Below are 24,858 nucleotides of genomic sequence, written 5' to 3'. Positions count from 1 at the left end.
TCTTTCAGCAGCCACATCACACTAATTGGAGATCAACCATATCCCCTTAGGAAATGGAGAAAGGGACAAGTGTTCTGGATGATGTCCCCACCACACCATCCTCCTCATTATGCCCAAATTGCCCATAGCATGTTCTTTTAAGTTTTCTACAATCTAATAGAGATGATGAGATTTGGAATTCTTGGATGTAGGCAGGGAAGGACAGACTGAAACACGGACACAGAGAGACAGAGCAACAGGGTTTTGATTCAGTGAATCAGCGAAGAGGAGATATGATGACAGGGAGAACTAAAGCTGAACCTTAACCTTAACAGCATGACAGAGCTGTTAACACTAGCCACAGAAAGAAGAATGTGCTCCCACTGCATTAGCTTAAATGAATACACAAAGTTGTAGCCTCCTGCCCGGCTAACAATTAAAGCAATAACACCTAATATATTACCACAATAAATGTACTGTTCTGTATGTTTCCTTTAATGTGGCACAAGAGCCTCTTGTGTTGTGCTTAATAATTCAGCCTTATGGGCTCCATTAGGCCTGTGTAGTGATGAATGGCAGCGTTCATATTCTTGTCAGAGATGTTGATGTATAGACCGCCCAGTGTTCAATGTCACGGTTATCTCGTCTGCATTAATTATGACACAAAGAGTGCCCTGTCAGGCCTTGGACTTTGTTAATGGAGTCACTCATGGCTGTGATTTTCTCTTTGTTTGCACCATAGCAGAAGCCTTAACCTCGGGGCAACTTATCTGGCACCAACTTCACCTTCACTAAATACAAACTGTGTTGATTTGAGGAAACATAAGAAAATGATCCCAAACCAGATCTTGCATGAAGTTGATGTAGCGACATAATTGAGTGTGTGTGAAGGATTTGTTGCGTGCATAGCTCAAATTCAGTATACACTGAATGCCGCTTTTTTATGTGACGTGTGTGTATGCGTGCGCGTGTGTGTGTGTGTGCATGTGTGTATGCGCGCGCGTGTGTGTGTGTGTGTGTGCGCGCACATTCGTGCGTGCGTGCATGCATGTGTGCGTGAGTGTTGTGTATTTAAGTGTCTCTGCAGTATTAAGTCCAGAATCGCAGGATGTATGTGTGTGTGTGTGTGTGTGTGTGTGTGTGTGTGTGTGTGTGTGTGTGTGTGTGTGTGTGTGTGTGTGTGTGTGTGTGTGTGTGTGTGTGTGTGTGTGTGTGTGGGTGTCATCCTGTGGATTCCCATCAGTTTGGACTAATAAAAAGCAGGACCTGCAGTCAGGGGGTAGATTGTGTGAATCCAGAAAGTCCCATACCACAGCTATTTCACACCCACATACTTCCCCTAATCTTATCGCTCTACTGGTTCAGATGACTTCTAAGTGCATGTGAGTGTATGAAGGAAGAGGGGGGCATGTAGCCTACACTTTTTATGTACAGAGCAACCAAAGAGTGCATTTGTGTTGTTTTTTGAAAAAAGAAAAGAAAAGAAAAAAGGATGAAAACGAATGGGGTGTGGGGGGTTGCATGTGACATAAGTCATAAGATGGACTCAGAATGTAGCGTGAACATTTCTGCTTTAATCTGCTGATCCACAGAACTCCCTCAGACGACTGTTTATAGACGTGTACATTAGTAGATGTTTTTGAAAGAGAAAGAGTGAGCCTGTTACCTTTATGTGGCGTGTTCTCTCAGCGTTGTGTATTTCTTGGCTTGGAGATGAATCATAATCCAGACTTACTTTGAGGAGAAAGGCTAAAACGCTCTCAGAGAAGCCAACAGTTTCCTTTTAGAAGAGAGAAAGACCAAAATAAAAAAATCCCCTTTTTTTTTAATCTAAAATGAGTCCTACACAGCACTCACAAGTCACAACATAATCTTTGAGATTTTGTGCTGACCGTGAGTTTTTTTTAAAAAGTATGTTGAATAAGCGAGTGTAACTATGATGAGGTTGCCATTAATTGCTGATGCACAGTTCAACTTTTGATCAACTCCATTGGGCAATAACACCCACAGGTCATCGCCAGTCCTAGTCCTGCTAATGTAATGGTATTTTTTATATTAGGATATTTTCTATAACATAACAGTGTTAAATAGTAATTGTGCTCTCTTATAATGGTGGGACAACATCATTTGTTGGGACAAAATGTGCATCCCCAGCGTGATTTTTTGTTTCTTCCCTCCATTTGTTTTGTCTTTTCCTTGTCTTTTTCCCGTCACCTCTTTCTATTTCATAGACACAGATGTGTGTGTGTGTGTGTGTGTGTGTGTGTGTGTGTGTGTGTGTGTGTGTGTGTGTGTGTGTGTGTGTGTGTGTGTGTGTGTGTGTGTGTGTGTGTGTGTGTGTGTGAGTGACACACACACACACACACACACACACACACACACACACACACACACACACACACACACACACACACACACACACAGGTGGAGCATATACTCCCCCCCCAGACAGATTAGTGGTAGAATGAGTTGGTATTCTTCAATAGGGGGTGGAGGGGGGCAGACTGGAAAGCCCACAATTTCCCCTAACCACTGGGTCACACTCCTTCACCCCTATAAGATAACCAGTCTACCAATGCCAAGCGACAGATGACTCAGATCCTGGAGTTCACACACGCACGCACGCACGCACACACACACACACACACACACACACACACACACACACACACACACACACACACACACACACACACACACACACACACACACACACACACACACACACACACACACCGCATAGACACCTGGAGGTTAAATATAGGAGAGTTTTCCCATTCCCATGTGTTTTGAGACTGTAGGCGAAGGGCAGGGGGAATTTTTGACCCCCTGCCTCCGCACTACTGCTCTGACTCACTCATGTAAGGGGGGGTCTGGGCCTCTGAAGGGGACTTAGACTGCGGCCCTCATCCGTGTCCCTCCCACCAAACGCCCACATCTTGTCCCAAGACTCGTAGCACTGTGGCCTCTGCGAAAATGTGGAGAGAGCTCCCTGAGGGCTCAGAAATACAAAATCAACAACAGCGAGACAACAAGGCAGATGGATCTCAGGCTGAAACCTTAGAACATATGGAGGAGATGTATGGGTAGAAAGGATCGTTCAAAACGCGCTACAGAATGGCAAGCAGAAAACCAGTTTATGTGAGAGATGGAAGGGTGTCCATGAATGTTGAAAAAGAGAGGAAGAAGGGAGGCAACCCATGGACTCGCATCTCAGATCTCCAGGGACTCACCCCTCCTCCCTTTGTCTCTTGTTTAAATCATGGCCTCCATCTCTCTCCCTTCCATCCATTTTCATGGATTGGTGCCTCTGTGGTCGGAAGAGGAGCATTGGCTCGGTCCAGATGCCTCGTAAGTTCATCTGTGTAGGTGTCAGATCTGCACGCAAACAACCCCAGGGACACACATATAACTGTATGTATGCAACAAGTAACCACCATAAACACCAAGTTGACATATGAAACATAACTTCAAGGACGTCTTGGGACCAACCCACCCCGCAGTCTCATTTTAAGAACCCATGCATGCGTGTAAAAACTGTAAACCACGATGTGATAAACTGTAAGACTCACAAATGGGGCAAATTAAAAACAAAAATGCTTGTGTTCACGCTATTGCACTTCACATGGACATTATTCAACAGGAGAGTGCAAGACTCAATTTCACATAATTTGGACAAATGTCTTATTATTATATAATGTTATAGATAGATGATAAAAGCCATCTCTAGTAACTGTCATATTAGTTTTCATTGTATATAACAAGTACATCACCATAATTGTTTCGTAATGTGTATGTACTAAGATGTGTTTAGGTTATAACTTATGTGTTAAATTGTACTTTATTGCAGTATCGTAGTTGAGTGTGTAAACAATCAAAAGCTGAGTCCCATATACTGAGTACTCGATTTCTAATACAAATATCCAGATAGTCTGAAAATGCCTGGAAAATGTTAATATCCGATTCACACGTATTTTCAAGTATACTGACAACACACCTTTGAGTAGCTGTCACACTGTGTTAAAGGACCTTAAGGATCCAGGTTAGTTAAAGGTGTAGTATGTAATATTCTTTTGTTAAAATAAGAGTTAGATAGCTCTATATTCTGATAGCAATCATTGCTGTACAGAAACTGCATTTTCAGGTCAGGATACCAATTAAATCCAATCAGGAGAGAGAAGTCATACAGAATACAGGAAAAACAAGTGAAATTGGAAGTGATGAAACAAAAGACAAAATTGGAACTGGAACATTGAAATTGAATCTGATAAATGCTCCTGATTGGCTGAAATCGGCAACCCCACCTGAAATGTATTTTCTTTGTATTAAAGAGCTCGAGACACAAGGGGATCCTGGTTATTGAACAAACACTCTAGTCCTTGGGTCTTCAACAGGGGCCGCGGGGCCCCGAGGGGGTCCTTAGAGTTACCACAGGGGGGCCGCCAAATCTTTTTACATTAACCACTTGAACCCTAGCATCCCTGTTCTGCGTAACATTAGCCAATCACAAGTCCATTGTGAGCTTGTAGATCAAAGAGGTTTCCTGTGGAGGGAAAAAGGAGCAAACCAAGTACAGAGCCACGGCCAAGTTTACCAAGTATTGAGGGTTTAAGTGGTTAAACATATGGAATAAACAAAAAAACAATTTACACAACACTGAAGATAGTCAATGAAGCTAGCTATGAAAAGGTTTAATCTGCAAAACAATTTCATACAATATGTAGTGGGGGTCCCTCCTTCTCCATCTGTCTCAGCTGTATCAGTGGTCCTTGGCCTGGAAAACATTGAAGACCCCTGCAATGATTACTATCAGAATATAGAGCTTTAACTTTTTAACAAAAAAAACATTTTGTTCTAACCAAAAATATCACTTGCATTACCTTCTAAGGTTCAGTTTATTTTCCCAAGAAAATGCTAAAATACACTCAAACACAAAATGACAAAAAAGGAAATACAACCTATGTGTGTAGGACAAAGTAAGCCCAAGAGGCCTAAGAAACCCATCTCACCCCACAAGAAAATAAATAATAATATAATATAATAATAACTTCACAGAAACCACACTGACATCAAAACTCACCAAAGAGGGGAAGCATACAAAACTAAATGCATTATTAATGACAGGACAAATTTTAAAAGAGGAAATCTTGTAGTACAAGTGTAGTACAAGAATTTCACTGTCTCCAATGTAGCTTGTGTGTGTGTGTGTGTGTGTGTGTGTGTGTGTGTGTGTGTGTGTGTGTGTGTGTGTGTGTGTGTGTGTGTGTGTGTGTGTGTGTGTGTGTGTGTGTGTGTGTGTGTGTGTGTGTGTGTGTGCGTGCGTGTGCGTGCGCGTGTGTGTGTGTGTGTGTGTGTGTGTGTGTGTGTGCGTGCACATGAAAAAGATATCTTGAACTTGAGCTTAAGTAGGTAAATAATATCCAAGTAGCACTATTGCTAATAATTAAGTTCAGTCTCAACTTCAAGACATCAACATTGGAGTCCCAGGCTAAGAAGCTATCTTGCTAGGCCTACCACACATTCCAAGTCAAATCGCTGCAAAGTTAGTTCACAGTGTGGTTCCATGTGCTGCTAGCAGTGGTTTAGCCTACTGTACACTTTTGAAAGCTCATGACTTTCTCTATGCTTCATTTCAAATAGAAATATTGTGCTTTTGACGTACCCAAACTTACAAAAATATTATGAATTAACCACTGAAGCCCTGAAGTTTCAAATAGTCAATCTACAAGCTCACAATGCGTTACAGCGATGTGGTGTGAGCTTGTAGATCTGCTATTTTCACAGTTTTAGAACATTTCTGAAATATTTTTTTCAACTTTTTTGGGGGGAAATGTTCTAAATTTAAATATAGCAATGCAATGATATTAACAAGAAACTGTACTTCATATACTTTGAATAGTGAGTAGCCTTTTTACTTTAGTATATAATTTGTCTACCACTGGCTAGTACCGGCTGCAACAACACACCTCTTTTGTGTGGCATGCTTTTACACCATCTATAAAAAGGTCATCCTATTGATTGCTAAGTAAAAGATTTTAGAGACCTGCTTAGTATTAGACCCATGCATTATACATAATGCCATTGTAGGGAATTGAATGAGGTTGCTTCTAAATTCTTCCATGGCTGGACCCTCTCCCATTTTCTCATGGAAGAGTTTAGACTCAATTTAGACTCCAGTACGACCGTATCGCTGATCTACAAGCCCACAACTCATTGCAGAGCCACGTATGGTGAGCTTGTAGATCAGCTATTTCCGGTGTACGATAAAGTATAACTTAGGCTTTCAGGTGTTGCTCTTTCTTTGTCCCTACTTCCTTCTATCTGCCCTTCTTTATGCAGGTCTGACTCTGCACCAGTCCAGGCTCCTTTGTCACATGGATCTTTCCAGTGATAACTCAGCCTGGATGGCAAAATGGCCCTTTCAATTTGAAAGGATATGGCATTCCTCATCTCTAGAGTAAGAGGACACCTTTTGTGCCCCAGTGCGTGTGTACGATTGTGAATGTATGTGTGCGTCATAAAGAGGTTTGAGCATAGATGTGTGTGTGCGAGTTTGTGCTTCCTGTATGAGTATCTGTCATTCTGTGTGTGTGTGTGTGTGTGTGTGTGTGTGTGTGTGTGTGTGTGTGTGTGTGTGTGTGTGTGTGTGTGTGTGTGTGTGTGTGTGTGTGTGTGTGTGTGTGTGTGTGTGTGAGAGAGAGAGAGGGGGGAGAGAGAGAGATAGATGGATAATGAGTCTGTACAATGAGGGCTCATATTAACCCTCGAGGGTAGATGACATCACCATTTCCAAACAGGTCGGTCCATCTCTAAAAAAATATCCTGCCCCCCCCCCCCTGTATTACTGAGCACTAACCCAAGTCAAGATCATACTAGTGGTTAGTTTTGAGAAAGAGCTTTCAAAAGAACTTTCTAATAAAACCTGTACTTTTTGCACAACCTTTTGATGATTATGATCCATTGAGATTATCATGTGAATCCATATTGTCTGCACAGATACCACACTGATCTCCTCCCATCCTTCCTTCCCCCCTTTTCTTCTCTCTAATTTCCTCTCCTCTCATCTTCTCTCGTCCTGACCTTTCTCCTGTCCAATCATGTCTTTCTTCTCATCTCTCTCCTATTGGTTGTCTGTCCTCCTAAGTTTGATGTGGTGTGTTGTCTCTCTCGCTGTACAGAAGATATGCATGCACGCACCAAAGTACAATATTTGCCTCTGAGATGTAGTAGAAATATGAATTATTGAAAAATGGAAATACTCAAGTAAAAGTAGCTTAAAGTTGTACTTCAGTACCAACACACTTCTTGGGTGAGAATGCGTTGTCAGTACAGTACTTGAGTAAATATACTTAGTGACTTTCCCCCACTGACACACACACACACACACACACACACACACACACACACACACACACACACACACACACACACACACACACACACACACACACACACACACACACACACACACACGGGATGTTAAGTTCTAGAGCATGGTGTTAATAGGCTATATGCACATTATCCATTTTATCACTTCCTTGACAGGTGTTACCAAAGATACTAATGAAGGCTCTGTTCCATTTAGTCTAGCACAGTGGTTTCCACGACGCCCATAACTCTGAGAGTTACACACCTGTAAGGGGCCATTTGGAAGCCCATGAGGGTTCCTGGACCCCAACTGTAGACCCACTGGTGTAACAGGAGTGTTTCCAGTGGGCCAACATGCACAATATCAGCACCCTGACCTGACTCTGTTTGACCAGAATGGAACAGAGCCTTCATTAGTATCATTGGTGAATGTCTTCATAATATGGCTGCTGTGAATAGAGCCTATGAGTAAGCGTTGTAGTAATGTGCCCTCATTTCCGTTGTCTAAAGCGACATCTTGTGGTGTGCTGGATGTAGTGCATCCTTGCGGTCTGCTCAACTAATTTCCCGCTCAAAGTAACCTCGTCGCACAGGCACAGCACCGTGTTAAATAGAGAGATATGATATGCGAGATATCATATAAACGTACGAATACTACTGCACGTAACTGGTGGTCAGCGCCCGAAGCTACATGCTATAATAACCTTTCTTTCCATGTGTGTTTGTTTCTAATGTAATGTAATAATAATGGACACAATTGGCTGGCATCATGTTCATGTCATGACTCGTGAGGGTAAACGTGTGCGCGAGTGTGTGTGTGTGTGTGTGTGTGTGTGTGTGTGTGTGTGTGTGTGTGTGTGTGTGTGTGTGTGTGTGTGTGTGTGTGTGTGTGTGTGCGCGCGCGCGCATCCATTACTATCCCACCACAGCCCATGGGTGTCGTTCGCCAAAAAGAACTGATCTACGTTCAGTTCTTTTTGGAAAGTGAGCGTTGAGCGACACTCTCGTACTACGGAGTTATACATTAACGCGGGATGATGTAGCCCCGCCCACCTGCAGTGCTCGCTCGCTTCTTGTGTGTTGCTCCTCCACGCGCCTGCGCAGTAGCGCCGATCTGCACAGAAAAACGTCCGTTGTATTGTTATTTGGAAACTTTTAAAGGGGACATGCTTGTAAAGATCACTTTTGTTTTGCTTAGAGAATGATAGTGTATTTTATATTTTTGCGTTGTTCAGTAAAAGACGGTTAGCTGCAGCCAGAAGCTGTGTCTGTTTGCTTAAGATAAAAAAGGAACTTGTTTTATTTGCGGCTGGATAAAAGGATGCTGCGCCCGAATAAACAAGAAGCGAGAATTTGAGCCACGAGGGTTCCGATTACACTGTGATACTGCTGTGCTGTAATCATTACAGTAGTAGTAGTGCTGCCTGGACAAAGCTGGCACTGAGATGCATTGATGCCAAAGGGAGTGGGCAAAGGTGAATGAGGTGAATCAGACCACAGTGTGTGAGAGGATGGTGGCGGAGATGGAGAACTATGGAGCAGCTTGTCACCTGGAAGAAGGGTAAGAAGATTAACTTATGTTCGTAATTTTTAAATTATTATTATTTGCATTATTCTGTGTGACGGAAATATCAATATGCATCAAACGACTTGTGTTAAAACGCAGGCGGCGTGGTCGTTGAGCAGCTAGCCTACTATAAACGGACTGATTGATAGTCGAATAGAAACGATCGCCCCACAATTACCTCTAATTAAATCCAGGGCTACAGGATACGCTGCTGATTGCTGCTTGTCGTTGCTCCTTTGTTGTTCCAGTGTGTTGACTTGTACGCCTCACCAATTTACAACACATGTAGGCTCAGAGTCATAGCTCCTCATAGCTCATTGTATTGTGGCACAGAACTACAATGTTACTACAGTCATTGTAGGTTGCGTTTCATGAGCATCAGTCCGCTAAAAGCAGAGAACACTTACAGTAAGTAAGTAAGTAAGTACATTTTATTTGTAGAGCGCCTTTCACAGACATCAGAGTCACAAAGTGCTTCACAACATATAAAAGCATAACATATCAGTAATAACATAAACAGATAAAATAAAACAATCAGTATTTTACCAGTCAGCTGGTAAAAATCAAGAAATCAATACAGGATTATGTTACAGCACAAGCTCACAAAGATTGGTAGACATAAAAGGCTATATAAAGGCCTGTTTGAATAGGTGAGTCTTTAAAAGTTTTTTAAAAAGGTCCTCAGAGGCCACAGTTTTTAGGTGGAAGGGTAGGTCATTCCATAGCCTAGGTGCAAAACTAGCAAAGGCTCGATCGCCTTTAGTTTTTAGTTTTGTGGGAGGAACAGTATGCCCTCACCCTTTACATAGTCCACTACATAATGTCTACATAAATAATGTCTCTGGGCAGTTGGTGGACCTCAAACAGACCTCACCATGTTTCCATGTGCCGTCCAAAGCAGACAATGACTTATGTTGGTAGGCCTACTGCACTTTAAAAGTCAGGTGCAGTCAGAGATCACAGCATCGCAGCACCTAAACTGAATAGCTTGATAACTTTATTCACAGTCAGAGAGGTAGCAAGCTGGTAAGATAAATCTGCACCTGGCTCGCTGATAACAAACTATCATTACACCTGGGTAAAACTGAATCCCTACTCTTTGGGTCCAAAATAGCCATGAAACATGAAGCGTCATGTGAACCATGGCTAGGTCCAAAATAAACCTCTGCCAGGCCGAGTGGCCGACGGCTTCACAGTAAAAGTGGGTGACAATGTGGACACTAGGTACCTGTCAAAATACATGAAAAACATAAAAGCTGCCCACAATCACAACACCAGAGGTCGCTCCACAAATCACGTTCAACCCAGATTTGGCTCAAACAAGGGGTTAAATCCATTCTACTGCTGTGCCACCAAAACCACTCTAAAAGAGCACTTAAAGGTGGCTGAAATTTGGAACTGGCCCCTGTAAAAAGTCAAAGCCTGATTGCCAGGGTTAAAGAGGTTACCTATTCTGAAGAAAACCGTAAGACTGCCCAGGTGGCTAAGACAGGCATTACATGTGGCATGGTGAAAGTCTATTCCGTAATTGGGATTTCAATAATTGGGTCTTATCAGTACAGTTAGTGCTTCCATCGCACGCTACATGAACAAAGGGCGCAGAGGTGATTGGGTGCGTGCCATATGGTTATTACAGAGATTGCTGGCTTTTCAGAGGACAGTGTTACTTGAGGTCAGGAGGAGATCAAGTTCTACCAGTTCTACCCTACCAAATCAAAACAATGTGTTGTTTTGGTAAGGTAGCTTCGGTAGTTGTGGTTTCCATTATGGTAACATCTTGATGAGAAATCTTCTATCATGATGAGAAAGTCGTTAGACCTTGCATAGTTGTGATCTAAGGTATGCCAATGGAATAATGGAAAAAGAAAGGTGAGAGTCAAAAACATCATGTACCTGTATGTATGTATGTATGTATGTATGTATGTATGTATGTATGTATGTATGTATGTATGTATGTATGTAAGGATTTAAAGGAATGCAATGTCACAACTAGTTTCATGCAAGGGCTCCTAACTTAATAATCACGATTTTCAATTGTGCAGCCCTACCACACACTAGTGTTACTGCACTCATTGTACATTGCCCTTGATGAGAATGTCAGCAAAATGCAGAAAAGCCAAATGTATCTACCTGTTCCGATATTATATTGAAGGCTTGTCACACACGTGTCCATCACTGAAATTGTGCATGCATAAACATCATACCCAGTGTAATAGGCCTATATAGCTGGGCTATATGGGCAAATTAATATACAGTATATCCAGTACGTAATAAAACTTGAAAAATTAGATCTACTTAATTATGCATTCAACATTGGAACACAACATAATGTTTGTAATGTTGAGCTCATTCGTACCAACAGCTAGTAATCGGTTGTGCTGTTGCAGAGCACGGCAGGTAGACATGTGAATAGGACAGGTGATAGGGGTGATACCTACTGGTGAGGTGACTCATTGTCCTTTGGGAACACTATCATGCTGTTGCCTGGATATCGTTCTCTCAGAGATGAAGCCTGGGAAACCATTAAGTAACAAAACAAATTGGCCCTGGTGCTAGAATCCTACACATCCTTAAAGTTAAAACCATGCACTCTTCATTGTATGTCAATTAGCAGAGAATTGCCAATCTACAAGGTCACGACATGCTGCCACACGGCACGTTGTGAGCTTGTAGATCTACTATTTTTGCAGTTAGGGTTAGTATTGCTGTACAAATGATGTAAAAACTAAATTCTACAGTGGCAAGTGGCAGTAGCTTATCTCCTCACACATACTTTCAACTGCTCACTGTATTTATGGTCAAGTTGGTGGAACATGCAAATGTTGTGGCTTTTATCGTTCCACCAGAGGCGTACAAAAGGACAGAGATAATGTAGTTAGTTATCTTATGTAGAGAAGCAGAAACAGACACAATTGAGAGGATGGAAACTCGAGACTGAGTGTGAGAACACAGAACGGGGAGCATTCATTTTAGATCAAATTAATTAAAGAAAACATTTGAGGGAACACATGGCGGCAAAGTTTACCTAAAGATAACAATTACTATAGTAACTGATTACCTACAGCATTGCTGTCATGTCGAAACCTGCCTGGCTGAGATGAGGGGATAAGTTGACCTTGAATAAAGCATAAACAGTGTTTCCTGGCCAGATGTTTGAAAACAATGGGAAACCACTCTCTGGCATATCAATGATTAGCAAAAGCCAAATAACTGGGCAATAAATATACATGGCCAAAAACTCAAGAGCTCTTATCTATCTCTCATTGCAAAGCAGCATCAGCAGAGCTCTACGTTCACCTTTCATTTAGCATTTTTACAACTGAGGAAAAAAAGTCTAGACGTGACCTAGTTCTGCACACATGCCAGTGTTGAGCGTTCTCTTCTAGTGTTGTTGGAACCAGGATTTAAGATGTGATCCTTTCTGGTTACACACATACCTCAAACCTGTTACCACTTGTTTGACAACAACCTCATCCTGCGCCCCAAGCCTTTCATCAGATATACCTGACATTGGATCTTTATTTTTTGAGTAGGATTTTGTGCACCGCTGGTCATTTATCTACGAACAAATTGAAATAGCTAAACAATCATGCCTTACTTCCAGCTGCAATAACCACCGATGGCTGGCCTTTGAACCTGATAGGCAGTCATGTAGAGTTTGCTTCTGTAGTTAGTGGAGGACGGAGGTGTTTCAGTTTTATTGCAACGCAACAGTGTCTATCATCACAACATAAGCACCACCCATGACCGGCTTCCTTTACCACTCTTCAAACATTACATTGTGAAAGTGTGTGTGTGTGTGTGTGTGTGTGTGTGTGTGTGTGTGTGTGTGTGTGTGTGTGTGTGTGTGTGTGTGTGTGTGTGTGTGTGTGTGTGTGTGTGTGTGTGTGTGTGTGTGTGTTGGGGGGGGGGGGGGGCACTGCAGGATGAGATGGTGTCAGGAAATTAGAAACATGAGTTGTGGCCAGCTTGCACATGTTTCCTGTTTTTGTGCCTCAGTTGGATGAGCGTAGGCCTGTGTCTGTGGGTGTGGGTGGAAATGGTGTATTACCCTCTCCTTTATACAGATGGGCTTGCAGTTGAACAATACAATGATCCCTTCTAGATTCACAATATCTTTTTCACAGGAGCTGTAAGGTGTCTATGGTTCTTGGTGATGTTTAATTAAAAGTCATTGAAATATTATTTGATCTTTTACCCAACAGTGATGGACAAATCCCTGCCTCTGACCAAAAAGGTACACACAGTAAGCCACTTTGTTACACGCTCAATATCTCTTCCTCTTGTTTGTGTCAGCCTATCTGTCTCTCTCTCTCTCTCTTGTTCTCATCTTGAAAATTCATTACACTACTTGTTAATGGAATGATGCAGCAGTCTTCAACAACCCTAGTCAGTTCTCAATATTTTTGTTGTGCTGTCACTTTTATCTCATCTTTATTCCCTCCCTCCTTCCTTCCCTGTTACCAGCCACCCGTCTGTCTGTCTGTCTGTCTCTAGTCCTCTCTAATTTCCCTATAAAGTCCTCTCTAATTTCCCTATAATTTGCATGGGAAGCCTGCGGTTGCATAGTGTGTGACTGTGTCTAAAACTACTTTCTTCTTCCTTTCCTGTTAGCCATTCTCTCTGTCTGTACTCTAGTTCTCTCTAGGGATGGGACTGTTGTTATCTGGTTTTACTATTAACCACGATTTAAAAAGTCACAATTCATTAATCATAGAGGCTCAGTGTAATCTTGTGGGGAATAAATTGCCTACATGGATGTTTAATCCTTCCAAAGAGATAAGTTGTTTATTTTAATTATTATTTTGTATTTATTATTTGGATACTGCATTATTTGGCTACAGTATTATTTGTGTTTTGTAAGGCAGCAACTGTTAAAAAAGCAACGAAGACATGTTGTGGTGAAAATATAATAAAACCTCTTCTACCTCATCCATAATTTTGTGGAATAGATTTACATGTCATAATTGTGATAATGGTGAAACCGTGATTATTTATCTCACTATGATCGTGCCATCAAAAAACCCGCAATCGTCCCATCCCATGTCCTCTCTACTTTCCCTATCATTTGCATGGGAAGCCTCAGGTTCGGTAGAGTTTGTCTGTCTCTTACAGGCACTTAAAAACAGTATAGACACATATAGAACTCAGCATCAGCAATGGTTTTGCTTAGGCAAACGAACATACAACTTGCCCGAGGAAGAGTTTTCCGCTCCAAATGCATTGTCGAGTAGTCTGTAAGATTTGTGTGTTCATTTGCCTAAACTCAAGTTGTAAAAATAGACATATTTAAAAACTATTCTTTTCCATTGTACAGTCACTGTTCTCCCTCCTCATTCATTTTTTGCATTGGAATTTTGCCTCCTTGGGATTCATATTTTTATGTGTTTGATATTTCACACATCATACCTCATATTTGTCTTTGAGTTCCAGAGTTGTCATCAGAAGCGGTATTATTTAGTTAATTTAATTTATGTTATGTCATCCCTTCCACTAGCCTTCAGCTTTTGGTTGTGCCATTTGTTTTGTCGACCAGTAGATGGCAGTCAACAACCATGAAAATATCTTAGGGGTGTGTGTGTGTGTGTGTGTGTGTGTGTGTGTGTGTGTGTGTGTGTGTGTGTGTGTGTGTGTGTGTGTGTGTGTGTGTGTGTGTGTGTGTGTGTGTGTGTGTGTGTGTGTGTGTGTGTGTGTGTGTGTGTGTGTGTGTGTGTGTGTGTGTGTGTGTGTGTGTGTGTGTGTGTGTGTGTGTGTGTGCGTGCGTGCGTGCGTGCGTGCGTGCGTGCGTGCTCTACTGTTTTTTGTCAGTCAGCTGAAGGACATGATGCTACTAGTGGAAAGGGAGAGGTACTGTTCTAAACGAGGCAGCCAGTGAGAGACATAGGCGAGGACAGGAGGCACGTGAGGACAAGCAGAGAGAAGGGAGAGCGAGGGTGCAGAGAGAGGTGAAGCAGACAGATGTGGAGAGAGAGAGATTGATGAGGGAGGTGCTTAGAGCGGAGCAGGTATGGACGTGCCTCATTGTTGGTCTGAGATAAAACTCTGCAGCCCAGAGAGGATGGTCTCCATCCATTAGCCAGGCTGGCTGTCTGCCAGATGGCCTCGTCCACAGACGCTCACTACTGACGGGCAAAAAAAAAGTCTTGCAGCTTCCCCGCATTCAATCTATATAAATGGACCACAATGTTAATGCACTCACTGCACTTACTGGAGACTGCTTTACATAGCACTTCAACTCTCGCAGAGGGTATCGATGAAAAATCTATTGCTGTAAATCAGTTTGACTCATTGTCTGTAACTAATGAAGTGTTTGTACAGATATACTGTAAATTCTTATTTTTTAAAGTTATGTGTTTTTTTTGTGCCTTTATTTGATATTAACAGTGGAGAGAGAGAGAGAGAGTAGGGGAGTTACATGCAGCAAATATTCCAGCAAGCCGGAAATCAAACTGGGGACTTAGAGCCCAAGTTAATTTATTATTGTGTAAGGAGAGGGGAAGTTCCCAATAGTGAACAGCTTGAGTAAAGAAGTAATACAGTTACAGTAGGCTTAGGTTATCAAGAGAAAGCATATTTCTCGCTGCTGGAAAATATAAACATTGGATTTATTAGACAGGGGAGAATAACTTTAGGTTAATTTAAAGTTCTTTTTTTCCCTTCCCTGTCAGGGGGAGATTTTTTTTTTCAGTTGACAGACCTTCCAACTTTTATGATATAATGCTTAGTCTGTATTGTTTTGGTTATATTCTCACTGGAGAGGAGTTATGGTTAGAAACAAACTTAGTGCTGGGAAAGTTTAACTTTAGAAAGATAGCCACATACAGTATATGCAAGTACAATATACTTGTATGAACTATAAGTACACCATAGAATGGAGAGAGTAGGACCTTTTAATCATCGAAAGGAAGCCAATCTATGAGGTATAATAAAGTGGTCAAATTGAAATAAGAGATTGATTGACATTTTATTTAGCAAGACTACAGTAGGTTGCAATATATCAGGACACATAGGCCTACTTACAATATTACCACAATATAACGCGGTCAATTAGGCAATTTACTGATAAAGGCACGTGGCAAGTCAAGTGCGTTTACAGACAGCAACAACGTTATTGTTGCAACCACTAATGTTAATGCTTGTCCTTGAGTATTAATTATTCTCAAGAGAATGTTAGCTTTGACAAAAGGCAGGTCCCATCCAGCCATGTCACTGCTCTTCCCTGGGTGAGGAATCAGTACAGTGAAGCTCATAGCTGTACTGTCCCTCAAAGCCACATTTGTTTCAAGATACATGGAAGGGAAAGAAAGAGGAGACAACTTGTGAATAATTGACCTCTCAGCTCTCACAACATAACAAATGCTAATTGGTTAATTGTGTGTTATTACAGATGCCCTGACTGAAAGTGACAACAGTGGCTCAGGTATATATTTTACACAATTTCTCACAACTCATTCAGATGCTTATGATCTGGAGAAATAATTAGTTATAACATATATATATATAATATATATAAAAAAAATACAATTGTCAGTACACATACAGTAGTTACTTATGGTGTAATTCATCTTCCCACTGCACATTACTTAGAAATTAATTTGTTTTTCCTCCCTCTCCCATTTAACTAATAAGAGAACACAGGCACATCCTCAGAGGAAAGCTCAGAGGAAGACGAGGATGAAGAAGGCCGTGAAGAGGAGGATGAGTGCTCTGGTGAGAGATGCTGATTCATATCCCTTTATCACTGCAAGCATCTAGGCTGCCTCTGATCTCCTAACTATCTCCCTTCATTTTCATTTCTCCTTTTGTGGGTCTCAGCAGAAGTCTGTGCTGAGAAGGATGAAGACAGAGGTAGGAAGCAACACTAATAATCATAATCACTCTAAAGTTGAATCTCAGTGCACCTAGAAAGGATGATATCGCTTTGATATTCTTTGCAGAGCCCGGGGAACATCATGTTGAGGGTTCCAGTAATGGTGAGTGAGAGGCACACAAATTAACAAGACTAAGTCCAAGCCTAGCAAGGGTGTAGCGGATGTGGGTTACAGGGGGGACGTGTCCCATGCAGTTCCTGTAGCAAAAGAACAAAAGAGGCAGCATTAAAAGAGACAACACTGACATTCTGCTCCAGAGACGCCAGACTAGAAAACTCAAAGACAACGAAAGATAAAGACCAAGACAAGCCAAGTCTAGGGCTGTCACGGTTACGAATTTAAGTTGGCGATTAATTGGCACTCAAATAATTGCGATTAACGATTTAATTGTGTGTTTGGCATTGAACATGATTTGGAGCATATAAAGCCTTCATAATAAAAGATTGCACGGGGCAGATATGACAAATAACTGAAATAATTTTATACATGTAAAAAATAGCAGAAATAGCTGATCTACAAGCTTCTACAACGCGTTGTGAGCTTGTAGATCTGCTATTTCTGCTTTTTCAATATTTGAAAATGTGTGAAAGAATTTCAACATGGAAACGATTATGACGATTATGCAAAAAATTATTGCGATCATCTCAAATAATTGCGATTAGACGATTATGTAATAATTGTGACAGGCCCAGCCAAGTCATCTTCTAGAGATTTGAACTTTGAAATTACCCAGCCTACAAGCAGTCTGTACCAGAGACTTTCAGTAGTTCTTCCTTCACCACTGGTGGTAAACCCTAGTCGTCAGATTGTTGAGACTACTGTGTTATCTTTGGGAACATGGCTGGCTTGTTGGTTAACTGAGGAATTGCTCCTCTGCAGCCAAAGCTTTTTGAGTCGGGGTCTTTCTTTGTTATCAACTGTGGCATGGGCAGTGCAGCCAAGGCTGCTTCTGAGAATTGGACAGAGTTCCCCGGCCAAGCTGGTTGTTCTCGGGAGTCACTCGCGTTGGCTGAGTTGAGACTTCATCTCTAGCAGTCGACCGCCGAGGTCATTGTGACCCTCTGATGGGGAGCCCAGTTGTGGGAATACGGCTAGCTGGGCTGATACTGTGGGCATGAGAGTTCTTGTCTGTTTCTTTTTTCCTGTCTGAATGAGTCAGACAGGATAAGAAAGTGTATGTTTTCATTATTTTATTTTATTAATTGTAATTATACTACATTGAAATGTTGTTATTAAGTTTGCTTATGCTGGGCAATTACCAATCGCCTGAACCTTGATTAGACATGGGACAATGTGGATCAAATTGTGATGGTGTACATTGGACAGTGGACTGACAAACAAATGGTGGCAAATAGAGCGTCCAGATCACAAGTGAGTCCCTCCGGGGAGATGGTAGACAAGGGGGATGTCTAGTTGAGACCATGAGGGTGCATGGGTGGGTGCCTGGCTGCATCAGCGGATCAGACCCATATCTGTTGAGCCTAGCGAGACCATTACCAATCAAAGGTTTTTGGTATTTGGTATTGGAACAGAGGTGGTTTGCTGAGTGCCAATCAGTGACTGTATTTTTACACAAAACCATTTATCTGGTGACAATTATGAGCCCGAATAGCCTGTAATCAACAATGTAATAGCATGCAATTGAGAGTCTATAGATGACAATGACTGTAGTCTTCTATGAATAAGTTGTGGATTTGGAAATGTACTGTTGTTTCTCCTCAACTGTCTGGCAGTAGTAAATATTCAGAGTTAGGCATGTAAGAGTCAGAATGCTTTCCCACCACTGGCCTCAGTATAACCATACTCAGCCAATCTGGCTGAGTATGGTTATGCTGAGCACAAACCGTGCCGCCTGGGCACGATTGCCTCCAAACAGAGCCAAATGGAAATGCAGTTGGAACACTTTATTAACATTCTGATGCAGTGGACAAGGGCCTCTAACTCTTCTTTTGCCGTACAGGATCAACTGCCGGACCTGAGCCAGTGGGCTCCAAAGGCATAGGTATGTCATGTTAACTAATCACGAACAGGTTCAACTGAGATGATTGTACACTTCAGATGGTGGGAAGGTACATGGAGATACATGGAGATGTTTTCTTGCTTGGCTAACTGTTGTTATTTTTTCCAACAGATGAGATGTACTATGTCAAACCATGCTGTGAAAGATGCAAAGCCATACCGCAGGTTAGTTTGCCCACACCAGATAGTGTCATTGTAATGTGTATCTCTCTTGATAACTCTTTGTAACCTTTTTATTGGTATTCCTTTTTTTGCCAGACCCAAGGGGTCGGCCTACATGAGGCTTTGTCCCTCTTTCGTCCATACATGGGCAAAAAAGTCTGTCCCCATTTCGTCCATACATGGGCAAAAAATACCTCGTCTGTCCCCCTTTCGTCCATACATGGGCATAAAAGGGACAGACAGCCTACATGGGGGGTCTGGCAGAACCGGTCTTCTGGTCTTGTTTAAATTCCCATCATTCTTGTGCAATTATTCCAGAAGTATTCCTTGGTGACTCTTAATGACTGGCTGTTTGTTTTGTTTGTTGTATAGAGCCATGGCGAGCTGGTAACCCCCAGGAGGATCTCTAAAGGACGTCAACAACACTTACTGTGAGTGTCGACATCTTGTCTCTATCTGTCCACTGATGTGGTCTGGCTTTATGAGTCTTTGATTATGCCTGTCTGTGTGTGTATCAGGGTACAGCTTGAAGGAGAGGGTTCATATGAGTGTTCGGTCACAGGCCTGGTGTTCGAGGTATCAGAGCAGGTTCAGCTGCAATACTCAGTCCTGTCCTGGTCCAAGTTTGGCAAGTTCCTCCCAGACTCCTGGAAGTTCGCCGGACCCATCTTCAACGTTGACACAGTGGAAAAGGATGCGTCCGTCCTCAAGTCCATCCAATTCCCCCACTCATTGTGCCTGGCAGGTGAGAACATAGGCTAGCGTTCCCCAGGGTGTTGGGGCATAGATATATTGTTGTCGAACATCTTCCATGTTCAGTTCCATGTTCATAGTGTCATGAATAAAGATGATGTCATCCTGGCCCCTGCGATATTGTTATGAACATCCAACTTTTCCAATAATAGAGTATGTATTGTAGATGTTTGGGCAACTTGCACTGTGAGGTGGTGTCACACCAGGTAACTGTCATGTTTATCTACTGGTGACACTTCTGTACTTTACTTTATTTGTTTATTTAGATGAGACAGAGCATATTAATGAACACTACATAAAAATGCAATGTGAATACACCAAGAAAAAAAGCGAAGTGCAATTTTCATCCGTAGTCCCCACAGAAAACGTTTAACAGGCGATAAAACAACATTACAATACAGGAAAGACACTGACAAAGAGATAAATACATACATAAAGTAAACATTTGTGTAGTAGATACAACTTCAAATATTCAAATGTTATCATGCATATTCTTGCTGATACCACAGAACTCTCCCATCTTAAGCATCAACCGGTTTCCTCCACACCACAGAACCAGACGAGGCAATGACATTCAGTGTCCTGCACATGAAGGACAACCGTCCAGCCATTGAACCGACGGTGGACCACTCAGGTAGCCATGTTAAGTGGAACGTGTCCTCCCTGTCACCTGTTGGTCCCGTCGTCAACACGAGTCATGTTGCACATCACGGAGTCGTGCTGATCTACAAGGAGCGGGAAAGCAGCAGCAGCAGCAACAACAACAGCTTCAGCTTCCGCATCTATCTGGCCACCAACGACGCATCTGAAATCAAGGTGAGGAAAGGTGTGTGTGTGTGTGTGTGTGTGTGTGTGTGTGTGTGTGTGTGTGTGTGTGTGTGTGCGTGTGCGTGTGTGAGGTACAGATACAGAGGAGATAGTGTGCACATCTTGTACCTGTATTTAGGCCAGGTGCTGGACATCAGGGAGAATAAGGTAAAACATCCGCACACTGGTTTAAAGCTCCCAAAATTTATTTTATTTAATGGCGCAACGTTTCGACCTCATAGGTCTTCCTTAGACCTTTAAATTAACCATTAATTTAACCATTAAATACATATTTTTTGGGAGCTTTAAACCAGTGTGTGAATGTTTGACCTTCTTCTCTGTGTGATCAGATAACCTGATGAAGGTCCGTGTACCAAAACCTTTTTGTTCCGAATGCATATTTTTTAATTGTAAGTCCTATCTTCTACGATAGTCGGCCTATGGTCCTCTCCGACACACCTGTTGATCAATTAGGTGGGCAAAGGTTCTGCTCTTTTATACAAAATACCTCCAAAGAAAGCTGAATTGCAACTGAGTGATTTGAATCACTCAGTTGCAATTATTTTGTGCAACCAAATTATGTGCTACTGTCACTAAATAGAAACTTAGTGGCAGCACTGCCATCAGTGTAAAATTTTAGAATAGAGTCCTGTAACCAGAGAATTTGGACCACTCACGCTTCTTCTTTCACAATGATGCTTATGCTGATGAAAACCATAAGAATGACATGCTATTTTTCACTTCCCAAAAAAGTGGTGTTTGTGTTGTGTATCACTATGTGCATTAAGTGTGTGCTTAGTTGTGAGAGAGATTTGTACCAATGACTTAGTTTCATCCTTTTTTTCAGAGACGCTTTCAGTCTTTCCACACCGACTAAACGTAAAAGCTGTTTGTATTGATACATTAGTATTTAACCTCCTTCCTCTTCCATTCTTTTTTCCTTCCCCACCATGTCCTCCTGGTGTGTTTCAGGTCATTCAGAAGGATGTGTGCGGCTCCAACAGGCGTTACATGAAGATTGAGAAGCCCCCCACCTGTAAGCTGGATGGCAGGACGTATCGTCTCACGAGCGAGCCAGACGGGGAGATCGTACCTGTGGTGTGTGTTTGTGTGCATGCTAACAGTGTTATGCTCCTATAGGGTTTCAAAGTGGAGGACACCAGGGGGCGTCAGGGGGGGCAATTTGAAAGGAAAGAGAGGAAAAAACAAGAAGTGTGTGTGTGTACAGTATTTATTTGTTTGTGTTATTCTCTTTGGGGTTACCAGGTTGAACATGGTTAAACTGGCATAATAATCTTATAATATAATAATAATAATAATAAACTTTGTTTGTATAGCACCTTTTCATGACACCGACACCGACATGAAATGCAGCTCAAATGATTTACAGAGCAAGAATACAATTACAGAAAAAGTACAACTAATTTAACAATAAAGCAAAAAAAGAAAAGCAAAAGCATAAAACAACATTAAAATAATAGCAAAAGGCAGTGAATCAGGCAAAACAGTGAGGATATGAATAACAACACAGAGATTTAAAAATCAACTAAAAGCAAGAGTGAAGAAATAGGTCTTGAGCTTATGAATTGGAATTTCCCCAAAATGGGGATGCCGTGCATACTGTATATATGTTAAATGTATTTGTGTAAATGCCAGAGTTAAAAGGTTTGTTTATCTGTGTCTATGCAGCACTTGGACTTTACCCTGGATGTCGTTGCAAAGAAAGGTTACTTTGAGGCAGTCTTTGAGCAACCACCTCCCTTCAAATTGTCTCTTATAGAGACCGACACTGACCAGAATGTGTGGTCTGCAACCATCAGAGAAGGTACACAGTCAAATTATTTGTGTTAATTTAACACCGAAGTGTATAAATGGAATCAACTGGACAGGTCTATTTGGTAGGCTCTTCTTATGTCAGTGACAGTGTACGGGCGTGATTGTGTGTATTATAGTGTGATGACACTTCCTGTATTTTGTGGTTTTGTCAGGCGACTGTGAGGACAGAACCGTTAAAAAGCCACAGAAAACGACAGACCGTAAGTACATTGTCTTTGTTGTAGTTTGGCAGAATATTTAAAGTCTTGATCTCAAATTGGTATTTTCCTAGAATGCTGTCAGGCTTTTGAGCATTGCAACAGCCCAGTGTGACTGACGGGCATCTCCACCTGTCTTACAGGCCGCCTTATAGGCAGGAAGCGGAGCAGCAGCACATCAGAGGAAGAATTTCACAGCAAAAGACCTCGATGGCCAGATGAGTCAGGTGATTTTCCACCTCTGGTTTCACTATAATATCCTGCATCACGTTCTAAGATCTCACTTCTATGGCATGATTATAGTATTTATTTGATGTAAACAAGTTCATTAGTAAGTAAGTAAGTAAGTATGTCTGTCTGTCTGTCTGTCTATTTCTATGCATGTTCCTTTTCCAGACGGATTGCGAACAGCCCTGAGATGCCAGGACATCTCGGAGAAGCAGCTGCTACAGGTGGCCAAGCGGCTGGGAAAGGAGTGGAAGCAGGTGGCCATCTTCCTGGACCTGAGCACCACTGAGCTGGAGGACATCCAGGCAGCTGAGAAGGACGTCACCATGCAGAAGCACAAGATGCTGGTCACGTGGAAGAGCCGGAGGCAGCCTGGAGAAGCCACCGTGTCGAACCTGCGGAACAGTCTAAATGATCTGGATGACCTGCCTAACGAGGTCCATCAAATACTGGGTATGATACACGCAGTTACAGAGCTACATAGACCAGTGGTTCTCAAAGTGGGGGGGGGGGGGGGGGGGGGTTCTGGTCAAATAGATATTCATGTGGGGGTCCTTGAGTTGAATACGTTTGAGAACCACTGACATAGACTAATATAATATGCTAATTCCTGATTGACACTAATGACTGAACTAAAGACAAGCTAAAAAGTGAATACGTTCTTTCTGTCTCTATCCTCAGACGCGATGGACAAATGAGATGTATATGAGTTTCATGGTCAAGAAGAATGAATCAGGTAAAAAAGGCATGCTGGCATTGAGGGCTCAGCCTGATACACTGAAACGCCATGTGAAATGTTTTGTGATGGTCTTAACATGGGCTGGCCTATGCTAAGACCAGATTATACTGACTGGGCTTTAGTAGGGCGAGCTCCAGTCAGCAAGACAAATGCCTTGTATTTCTCCAAAGCTTTACCTTTATTCCAATTGAATGGTACTTCAGTGGGAAATGACTCATGTATTGATCAGGTGTAGACTTTGCCCTACGTACTTGTAATGAATACAGGTTTACCATGTTTACCAAGCCATTGATGCTAAGCATTATCAGGAGTGGAGAAGACCGACCTCAACATCAAGATGTTCGGTAGCTTATCATGTACTGTACGTCCAACCTATATAAAGGTAGGTCATGAATATGTTAGGTAGCTAATCATGTAGCCAGTTACAGATGTAAATTAAGGTGCTGCACTGGAACTGTAAAAAGGGAGGGATTTGTAACCAATCAGGAATTACCACTTAATTACATGTATGACCACAGCTTAATTGACTGAATATTTAGCTTTTTATACATTTCTTTTGTACATTTCGGACATATGTACCTGTTTTTGTAACGTTTTTTTCATGTGTTTCTTTTTTCATTTGTATTTTGTATGATGTTTAAATGTTGTTTATTTGTATGGTTACTTGACAATACCCAGAAAACTGAAAGAGAACCCTCGCACACTGGATTTTTTTATTGCATCAGAGTGCTGCTGTGACGTTTTGGGCTCTCGCCCTTCCGAAACGTCACTGCAGCACTCGGGTGCAATAAAAACATTCCTACAACTGGAGCCCACAGTGTGCGGGCGTTCTCTTTCAGTTTTCATGTTATGTGTTTTCGCTTTGCACCTGCCCAATTTTGGGTGTGGCTGTGCATGTCTCTCCTCCCTTTATACTTGACAATACTCAACCTGTAGATCTGGTTGGATTTATTTCTGAAAAGCTTGATTAATTAGTTTGTATAGCTTGAATTCTGATACATTCCTACTGTCCCCCAAATCAGGAAAGACTACTTCTGTTTGTGAACAGAGACTGACTTAATTTTACACAAAATATAAGCTGCTCAAAAAGAGGCAAAGGGCATTTTGTATGCATGACTGAACATTATTGTTATTAGCTGCGTCTTTGGGTGTAGCTGGCATGTTCAGTTACCGTTAATTATGTTTTATGTTTTTATTTCTTTACAAACCAACCATGTAGATATTTTTTTATGTCAACTTGATCAATCATTCATCTAAAATCAACATGTCAGAACAGAAGTGAGTTTCATGTCAGAACAACCAATGAAATAATGTTCTAAATTCTTCCATAAA

General features: G+C 41.8%; 1 protein-coding gene across 7 annotated transcripts; it reads left to right on the top strand.

Annotated features, from left to right (window-relative positions):
• Positions 1 to 8,481: 8,481 nt before the first annotated feature.
• LOC311050420 (uncharacterized protein) lies at positions 8,482 to 24,858 on the top strand. Of its 7 annotated transcripts, none has more exons than XM_084064502.1 (17): positions 8,482 to 8,908; positions 13,120 to 13,151; positions 16,302 to 16,334; positions 16,544 to 16,624; positions 16,730 to 16,762; positions 16,852 to 16,887; positions 18,746 to 18,787; positions 18,917 to 18,969; positions 19,339 to 19,397; positions 19,485 to 19,711; positions 20,273 to 20,535; positions 21,499 to 21,624; positions 22,216 to 22,351; positions 22,515 to 22,562; positions 22,703 to 22,786; positions 22,956 to 23,240; positions 23,469 to 24,858. In XM_084064502.1, the coding sequence occupies exons 1-17, from the start codon at positions 8,859 to 8,861 to the stop codon at positions 23,483 to 23,485; spliced, it is 1,605 nt and encodes a 534-aa protein (XP_083920628.1). In that variant the 5' UTR covers positions 8,482 to 8,858; the 3' UTR covers positions 23,486 to 24,858. The 7 variants fall into 7 exon arrangements, with proteins under 7 accessions (XP_083920628.1, XP_083920627.1, XP_083920626.1 ...); XM_084064501.1 differs by having other exon boundaries at positions 13,120 to 13,160; positions 16,733 to 16,762; XM_084064500.1 differs by having other exon boundaries at positions 13,120 to 13,160.

The sequence above is a fragment of the Gymnoscopelus microlampas genome, assembly GCF_963454915.1.
Source record: "Gymnoscopelus microlampas genome assembly, chromosome: 8".
Classification (NCBI taxonomy): Eukaryota; Metazoa; Chordata; class Actinopteri; order Myctophiformes; family Myctophidae; genus Gymnoscopelus; species Gymnoscopelus microlampas.
This window is presented reverse-complemented; position numbering and strand designations above follow the sequence as displayed.